Raw genomic sequence first — 9,188 nt, forward strand, 5'->3', positions numbered from 1 at the left:
AGTATATAGACATTTGTAAAGGGTGACAGGAAGCATGTTTACTTATGGTATACAGCAAGATGTGCAACTCAGACAGCGCAAATTCATCGTTAATGGGCAAGGGAGAGCCAAGGGAGGACCTCAGGTAGGTCCGGGGCCCTGTTGGTCCCGACCCACTCCATCGGAATAAGCCAGGGCCCGACAGCCGTTGATTATGTAATAGCTAGTTGAGTATCCAACCGGCCGAGCAGATCACTGTGAAATTATGAGTTTGGGGAAGCAAATCGCAAATAGCCCTGCGCATAACGTTCTACCTAGGATAAGGGCAGATGGGATAGTTTAGATAGGAGCGAGCAAAGTGATCTAGAACTCAAACAGGCAAAACAGGCCATCATATAAACAGGTAACATTTTTTCTAAGAAATTTTATCACAACATTAGAATGTTATTGTTCTACAGGGTATGATCATCAACACCGCCACCTAGACAAGATCTGGGAGCAAAGGTTAACATAAGACGCGCTATACTGCAGGTTAAATATATCTACATATCATTACGTATAAACAAGTAGCCGGATCACTACCACTTCTCTTTCTAGTTATAGTCATACATAGGTTGGGCTATGATACCTCAGCTCTAAGGAGGGTATTTCCAACCTTACAACAGACCCTATGTTCAACACCTCTCCCCAGAGTTGTTCCTCAACTAGAAAACAGGAGGGAGCATACGCAGTATAGGCAGGCATAGCTTGTCCTTATTGCCCTAGACTCGTCAGATACCCAGGGCGTCCCAGGAGCTAGCACAGCCAGTGACCCAGCCAGTTAAGGGCGCCAATCCTGAGTATGAAAGACGTGCGATTATGGGGGTAGGACAGCTATTTATCCAGAGGGCGACTAATAGTGCGTATAAGTGTTCATAGCACCACCTATCATAGGTGTATTCCGACGCCTGATCTGTTTATTACCTTACAGCATGACCTGAGGTTAGTTATGCCGCTGCTGCTGCTGCTGCTACCGGACGTGAATACGCTAACTGTGGTGGGGTGAGTCAGCTCCCTCTGCTGCGTAGCCGTCCCCCACCTAGCATATAAAAACATAGAAGATTAGTGTACTACAGCAGCCTCGGACCAATCGCATCCGGCCGCCCTGCCAAATACGCACCCCTTCCAAGCATCCATCATCCCATCTTCCCGTCTCATTTGTGCACACATCTCATCTGATCACAAGCACCCCCACCCCCTTAACCACCTATCCCTAAGCCCCCAGGGGCAAGAAAGACAAGAAAATTAACGAAGAAACAACAGGAACAGCCAGCACAGGCTATCAGGCGGCAGTTGAAAAATACACTGCATATCACCGCAATGGCCAGAGTGCTCAGCGACAAGCGGAAGAGGAAGTGTGATGAGGGCGATAGAAAGAAAGCAGCAACAGCGGCATCAGCATCAGGGCTGAGGAGGCGGGTCCGGGCCAGGAGAGAAGATGAGATCAGCTCCCCCTTTACAGAAACATCGTCCGCGCGAGAACGGGCGCGACCTTTCCTCCTCGCCGTTGCCAGGATGCCCATCGACGTGCTGGACACAGCCTGGAGCGTCGGCAGGAACCGCCCTATTAACGCAGCCCACGTCCAGGAGCTGTTACACGCATTCAGGAGCGGCGGGCTGGAACGGCGGGCGCCGGAGAACCGGATCACCGTCCTCTGCAGCGCCGAGGCAGTCAGCCTTATGCAGCAGGACGGTGGCGGCATAGAGGGGCGAGAGGAGGACGACGGAGAGGACGACAACGATGATAACGACAGTCCTTGCGAGCTCTCCTTTTTACGCTGGGCCGAAGTGAGCGGGGGCCAGGCCGAGGTCATGGCCGGCCAGCACCGTATCCAGGCGCTCCGCGAGTACGTCAAGGAGACGGGCGCACCAGGCTCCGACCTATGGTGGGCGTGCGAGCTGTATGACAAAGGTATAGCCCCCAAGCTCAAGGCATGAGCCTGTGTTCACAAGAGGCTAACGGACGACATGGAAACCCAAAGACCGCCTGCCGCGCGACCTGAACGTCAAGCTCCGCGTCAACAGGCGCGATCCAAGCCTGCCCGACAATCACGGGCAGATCTGGACGCAGCTTGCGTCCATCGCCTGCATAGGAGGGCAGGCAGACGGACAGCTAGGCGGGGAGGACGCCGCCGTAGACCAGCACGTCGTCGAGGCACTCCGCCTCGGCGGCGAGAAGCATTTCCCAACGCGGAGGCTCGTTACGTTGTGGAACCACCAGAGATGGCGGCCTGTCACGACGCAGTGGTGCTGCACAAGGCTGGGGTTAGACACCTTCAATATTTCATACTTTGAGTGGATTGCTAGCCTCCGCATCGACGAGTACTGGATTGATGCCCTTAACGAGGTTCTCAGCGTTTTAGCCGACCTACCCGCGGACGAGCAGGTCTACATCACGCCCGCCGACTGGGACAGGCTCTCAACTTGCCAAGCCGCCCCCGATATTACGAGCGTATTCTACACGTCCGGACAGCAGCAGGCGGGGCTTGAAGCACGTACACGGGTCGACGGGTTCCTTGCGAACATGGACGATCACACCTACCACCTCGTCCATGATGTTATCACAAACTCGCTGGTGCTTACGTTCCCCGACCTAAGGCGTATCCTCCACTGCAAGAAGACGGAGATCCAGATAGCCGTCCGCGTGCTCTGCCACGTGATCTGCTGGATCAGTCCAGAGCAAGCTGCAGCTGTCGACAACGTCAGGCCTAAGGATAGGAATAAGCCCCTCCTCCGGGAGCACCTGTCGATAGCGCTAGACGACCTCGCCTCCCATAGGGGCTGGGCTCCCGGGGCCTTCCCCGCGATCGCAGCAGTACAGCTCCAGCGACGTATTCTGGACTTCGTACGGGACAACCTAGCCGAGTTCCGGGCGCCGGAGCTGCTCCCACTCCTGGATGATGACGCGATAGGCGATGAGGAGCAGGACAGCGAAGACGGCTTATACGGGCAGCGCTTCAAGCACGTGGCGTGGGCGCGTCTGCTGAAGATGGTGCGTCAGTCAACCGACAGGGAGGGCCACACGCTACGCCCGTTGTGGACGACGGAGTGCGCAACAAGGAGGAGCGAGCGCCAGGCCAAGGCCTCTACCCTCGTGCAGGGGTTCTGCGCCAATCTGTTCAAGCTCGCCGGCCAGCAGGACGTCGCAGCTAGACAAGCTACCCAGCAGAAGGTGGAGGAGCTCGTAAACGCCTACCTCACGCCCTCCAACGGATCTGCAGCAGCGCTGGACTGCCCTGGCGACGAGGACCAGCCGACACAGGACGCGCCCGCCATCACCACTAAGCAGTCTGCGCGCCAGCGCCAACAGAGCAGCAGCAACAACAATAGCAATGATGATGATGACGACGACGATGCTCGAGGTGTTTCACAGCCCAGGCGCCGTAACAGTATTCCCTCCTCCCCCTCCTCCCCCTCCTCCCCTTCCCCGCCGCCGCCGTCACATCAACAGTGGCGCCCTCTGCCTTCGCCCAAGGCGCCAGCGACCACCGCCAGCCAGAAACCAGTTCCACGCTGGAAGCTGGGGCCTAGAGCTAGGAAACCAGCCAGAGCAGCAGTATAGTAGCAGTCGTGGTCGCGTCTGCAGGCCTGGGGATCCCTTGCATACCTTACATAGACAATTCGTTTGGGAAAGTTGTTCTGAAGAACGCTGCAAGCCTGCCCGTTTGAAACATAGCCAATAGAAGATGCCTCAGCAAATACCTGCGCCCGGCGGGCACATACAAAGAAGGTTGCCTAGTTTCACACTAAGTGGGCCCCCAATTCCAGATGTGCCCCAGTCCATCCCTTATTGAGGTCGTCATCATCAGCTTCACGCCCGGGAGGGCATTTGTGCAGACCGTACATTCTTAGGCAGACGAATGTCAGACCAATTCGAGGTTTTGTTTTTATTGACATGATATCAAGCTGTCTTAATAGGGCTTTAGTCTAGTAAGAGGGAAAGAGGATTCCTCCACTCTCCCCGATAAAACACAGGCGGCACATGCTGCATATCTGCCCTCCTGGACTTATAGTGGGTGAGAGTTACACGGGGAGCAGGACAACAAGCAGTAGTCAATACCCTAATAGATAAGTGGTTGGTAAGTAATCTCCTAGTAGATGATATATAGGTAGTCCTACATAGAATCCCTAGAAAGTATAGTACAAGAGACCTCACCTAGCACCTACATACATTACGCACACCCAAGACCGTGAATAGTAACACCTAGCATCCCACCGCAGCTACATTAAGATGTCTTTAATCTATGAGGGAGATGTTATCACCGAGTCGCTAGTAGATAGTGATGGCCTACCCGATGCAGAGGATACCTCTAGCCTGGACCATAATAACGATCCCTTCGCCCACAACCAGGACTCAACCCGCCAACATGAGGATGAAGGCGACAATGGGTGGGACGGCCACCGTTGGGCTGTGGACCACTCCTCAGGGCACCACCGGTTCCGAGGTATATATGCGGAAGGAATTAAACTAGCTATGAGAAGAATATGCTAACGCCTCTCACCCCTCTCCTCAGCTAGACGCTTCATCGAAAAGGTCCTCCGAAGTGATTTCGAGCCAGCCGATGCTATCAAGATGCTACAGGAGAAGCACACTATTGACTTTGGGTCTCGCGCTGGAGGTAGCGCGCCAGCGAAGGCCACGGACGCCTTCTTCCCGCAGTTCTTCCTTGACTTCTTCAGCATCGTCGGCAAGCCACGCAGCCCCATCACGAAAAGCGACGGGCCCGTCTTCGACAACATCGAGTTCTCTCTTGAGTCATACGCAGCGCCCTATAGCGCAAAGCATATCGGCGGCATCCCGTTCGATATCACCGGGCGCACGTTCAGGGTCGCCAAGGCTGGTACCCGAGAGGTCTGGTTCGTCGTCATGCACCCCGTGGCGCACGAGCCGACCTCCAGGGGCGGGGGCCCGCGCGAGAGACAGACGGCCTCAGAGAAGAGCGGGATGCCGGCTGGGTTAGCCCGCGAGCTGGCTGCATATATCGTGGGCGTCTTCCAGTCGCCGCAGCTGCTTGGCGAGGGGGTTGAGGCCTGCTGGCGGTTGGGGACAAAGAGCACTCAGCGTATAAGCTCAGCTAAGTGGCAGGTCTTCCAGCAGCAGTTCATGGACGGTTGGGCTGTCTGGGCCAGCAACCACAACCACAATTCATTCTGGCGACGCCACGAGCCGGCGTTCCACGCGTATGACTACGGCGCGAATATCGAGATTCAGGTCAGCGATAGCATCTACGACCTGCCGCGCGAGAGGCATATACCCTATGAGGAGGAGGAGGAGGAGGAGGAGGAGGAGGGCGGGGAGCAGGGCCCTAGAGATGGAAATGTTCAGCAGGACATTGAAGAGCTCTCTCTTAACGATGAACAAAGAACACACAGCGATGCAGTGGACGGCCGGGAGTACCAGCAGATGCTCAGGGAGAGCAGGGACCTGCAGAGGATGATTATAGAGCTCGACGCCCGCTTTGATCTCAGCAGTATCAGTGCTATATCGTACGCCCTTGCAGTCTGTATCAACAGCGAGTCGGGTAGCTCGCAGACGCGCTGCCTCCTCGCCGACCGGAACATGGTGGCGCGAGAGTACCCTGGTAACCGCGACTACACCTTCTACCCGCAGGCCTTCCACCCAACGTATGGAAACTTCTCATCCAGCCAGCCGCCCGCCTTCCTCAACTCGCTCTACACCGCTATACAGGGGAATATGAGCGACCGCAATGAGGGCGCAGACGTGCTGTCGTTCGGCTACTTCCAGGGCTACTCCAACATCAAGAGAAGCGTGCGCCACAGCGCCAGCGCCCTCCTCGCAACGAAGGGGTACGCGACAGCAGCGCTAACAGCCCCAACGTCACACACATCCGCCATGTCGTACACAAGAGACAGGCGGGAGAGGCTGCTACGTTGTATCCGTGGCGACCTCACGCCTGAGCAGCCTGAGGAGTCTAAGCCATTTGCGCGAGAGCGTAGGCAGCTGGACATCGCTATCGAGAAGGATGAGGTAGCATACCGGATGGAGCAGGTTGTATCACTCAATATACGACATATGGACAGCGTTGAGCGCACATTCGAGAACGTTATTCGCCCTATTTTCCAACTCATGCGCTTCTTCCTCACAGAGCATGAGTCGTATGTCCACATCTTTCGGTCTATACCAGTCGGAATCTTCCCCCGTATCATGTCAGCCTACTGCCGCCTGTTTGAGCTTGCTATCTGTGAGATGGAACGGCGTTACGTTGCTGGCGGCGAGCGCGGCCTAGACCTCGCACACTCTGAGGCTGTTGCAGTACTTGACCGGCTTGGTGGGTATATCTTCACCGGGCATGAGCGCCACCTGCCGAAGACGGTGCTCCGGCCGCTAGGCACCATCGACAGCCTTCTGGCTGGGGCGTGGCCCTATATCGACCCAGCCGTACTAGACCTCGCTCCAGCCGGGGCAGCGACCTGCTTTATGGACACCAGCCGGTGGCCCCGCTCCGCGAAGACGGGAAGGCTTATACTGCTCCATATTAGCGAGCTACAGCACCACTACGGCGACCGCCTTGCCTCCCACCGGGAGACCGAGATCTGGTTCAGCCAGCTAGGCCGGGACGCATTCAAGAGCCATGCAGCTGTGACGGAATATGTGACGGAACTCATGCGGGAGATGTGGATCCCCCAGACGAAGCTCTTCATAGCTAACCAACTACGGCGCAGGCTGCAAGAAGGTAGTAGCGACACTGGTAGTATGCCTATTACCTTAGAGCAGAAAGAGGCGTGTAAGTCTGCTGTTGAGGCGTGGGAAGCGGCGCCAGACGCCTTCACCCATGTGGCGCTACAGCGGCTAATTGACGGTCTCACCTCAGGCGGCTCGCGCATAAAAATAACCTTGTCGAGGACGCGCACCAGGCACGACTTTGCTACTCAGCTTCTCCGCGTTGTCTCTACTGAGAAGGGGCGGGCAGCATCCGCGCCAGTCAACGCGACATGGCCGGACCATCTACAGGCGGCCATAACTAGCGGCAACCAGGCCAGCAACGGACTCAAGCCCGACGAGTGGGTCTCCGTGATAGCCAGCCGACTCCTCGCGGCCGGTGTTGAGTGGGTGCCTGACGCCGTCAAGGGCCGCTTAACGTCAACAACCGTCGTCAGCCTGTGCGGTCGAGAGGTCGCGCACGTAGTAGTAACCGGCCCGCCAGGCTCCCTGAGGCGCGCGGCGCAGGAAGCTCAAATCAAGCACGAGAAAGCTGCGCACGACCGGGCGCTCAGGCAGACGCGCAGAACCATCAACTTCGGCTGCAGCTTCCCCTTCACCGACGTCCCCAGCCTTATTACGGACGGTTTTCTCAAGGCTAAGGCGATCTTCTCTAACAAGGGCGATATACAGGTTCTGGACCACTACCAGCTAGCGATAAACGTCCTCTACAGCAACATCGAGGACCCCCTCTGTTGCCTGATGCTGATGATCACATTGACCGTTTGCTCCTCATCGGAAACGCCAGAGGTCGCGCCTGGGTCGCGCAAATTCGGGACCGCAGCCAAGAGAAAGGACCCGGCCCAGCTGGCCCTCGTTATGGTCACGAGGATGATGTGGTTCCTCTACCCCGCCTCGTTCCCCTGGAAGAAGGGTTCAAGTGGGACGGCCTATGATGTAGCCGAGATGACGAAGAAGATTGGTACAGTATAACGCAGGGATGGTGTGAGGCTTATGATGCTAACAGCGCTGTAGAGCATAAGGGGTGGCAGCAACAGGATGTTGCGTGAGCTGGGTTGGGTCACCTCAAAAGCAACCGCGACAGCCCCCGAAACACAGACCTGCAGCTGCGGCCTCAAGAGGACCTCCTCCAGACACTCCGAGAGCTACGGTCGGCCATGAAACGACCAGACGACTTTATCAGCGTGGTCTTCAACAGCCAGGACAGCATCTGGACGGAGCGTTGCGCGAGCATCATCAAGGATCGATAAGGTTATATAAATACAATAAACAGGCGAATAAGGGAATAGAGATAATAGGAATTGAGTAGGAGATGCAGATGCCTTTGGTTTTTTTTTTTCCAATTTCGGTGGGCGAATCCGATAGGAGCCAGGTGATGCGTTTCTCCACCAGCCTCTCTTGCTGAGCCATCACGCGGGGGACACATCGACTGTTATGTCGAAAGGTTGTGTACCTCGCCAACAGGACCATTATCCTGAGGAAGGAGAGTATAAACGGGGATTGGAGATACGAGAGACCTAGATATAGTATATAATGTGAGGCTAGGCGGTGCCTTGCAGGAGAGGGAATTTTATCAACATATTCGTAAGTATACGTAAGGTATTGCACTCTGATAGCTTAGAACTGAGAGTGTAAACGAAATAAAGCCTAAACAAGAGATTTCTTGCCAACGGAGAGGCCTATGACAAAACGGACTGGATATTTGAGATCAGGGCAAAAGGTTGCACAGAAAAAAGCTGGCAAAAGTTGCGACACCGCCAGGACTCGAACCCGGACCTTCCCCTTAGCTAGAGGGGAGCTCTGCCAATTAAGCTGGCAGGCCTCTCATCCCAACTGGTGATATCTCTGCGACGTTTCACGCCTTTAATGCATGCGCGGCCGTAGTCTCGCGCGCATGACGGTCGTTTCGGGGCATACATACGAATCGAACCCGCCCAGCCCGGCGGCGGCCCGCAGGCGCATCCTAAACCGGCATTGCAACCAGCTGCCGCGCCGCCGCGCTCCTGCAGCGGCGCAACGGGGAAGAAATGGACAAGCGACAGAGGGTGCAAAAAAAGAGGCCCACCCAGGACTCGAACCCAGATCTTCTCCTTAGGGTTAGGAGTGCTCGACTAATTAAGCTGATAGGCCCTCAACCAGTGATTCAGCCTACTACCGTTCTCCTACTTAGGCCTTTCGACGCACGTCAAGCGTTAGGAGTTAGCTTGACAGATTGCTGAGTCGGCGAGGAGCAACGCTTGCGGGCGACGTCGCTGGGCCCGGGATAAGAGCGGGGCCCGCCGCCGTCAGCCCGGCCCGGACGGCGAGGCGGGGCGACGGGGCCGAGGCAGAGGGCGTCAGCCAGCCAATTACGGGGAAGGGGGGGAAGAACAAAAAGAAAAAACGCAAGAAAAAGGAAAAATGAACGACCTCACCTGGATTCGAACCTGGATCTTCTCCTTAGCTAGAGGAGCGCTCTACCACCAAGCTCCGAGGCCCTCTCGACTGG

General features: G+C 56.3%; 2 protein-coding genes across 2 annotated transcripts; both read left to right on the forward strand.

Moving 5' to 3' along the window:
* Window positions 1-1,338: 1,338 nt before the first annotated feature.
* Window positions 1,339-3,580, forward strand: CGCA056_v007658 (uncharacterized protein; the record flags this gene model as incomplete). Its single annotated transcript, XM_037322906.1, has 2 exons — window positions 1,339-1,930; window positions 2,001-3,580. 2 exons carry the CDS (start codon window positions 1,339-1,341, stop codon window positions 3,578-3,580), a joined length of 2,172 nt encoding a protein of 723 aa, XP_037179461.1.
* Window positions 3,581-4,249: 669 nt separating this feature from the next.
* CGCA056_v007659 (uncharacterized protein) lies at window positions 4,250-7,950 on the forward strand (the record flags this gene model as incomplete). The annotated part of the gene is made up of 4 exons (XM_037322907.1): window positions 4,250-4,463; window positions 4,533-7,661; window positions 7,715-7,745; window positions 7,785-7,950. 4 exons carry the CDS (start codon window positions 4,250-4,252, stop codon window positions 7,948-7,950), a joined length of 3,540 nt encoding a protein of 1,179 aa, XP_037179460.1.
* Between the last annotated feature and the right edge of the window lie 1,238 nt (window positions 7,951-9,188).

The sequence above is a fragment of the Colletotrichum aenigma genome (assembly GCF_013390185.1).
Source record: "Colletotrichum aenigma strain Cg56 chromosome Unknown KSG_Cg56_contig04, whole genome shotgun sequence".
Classification (NCBI taxonomy): domain Eukaryota; kingdom Fungi; phylum Ascomycota; class Sordariomycetes; order Glomerellales; family Glomerellaceae; genus Colletotrichum; species Colletotrichum aenigma.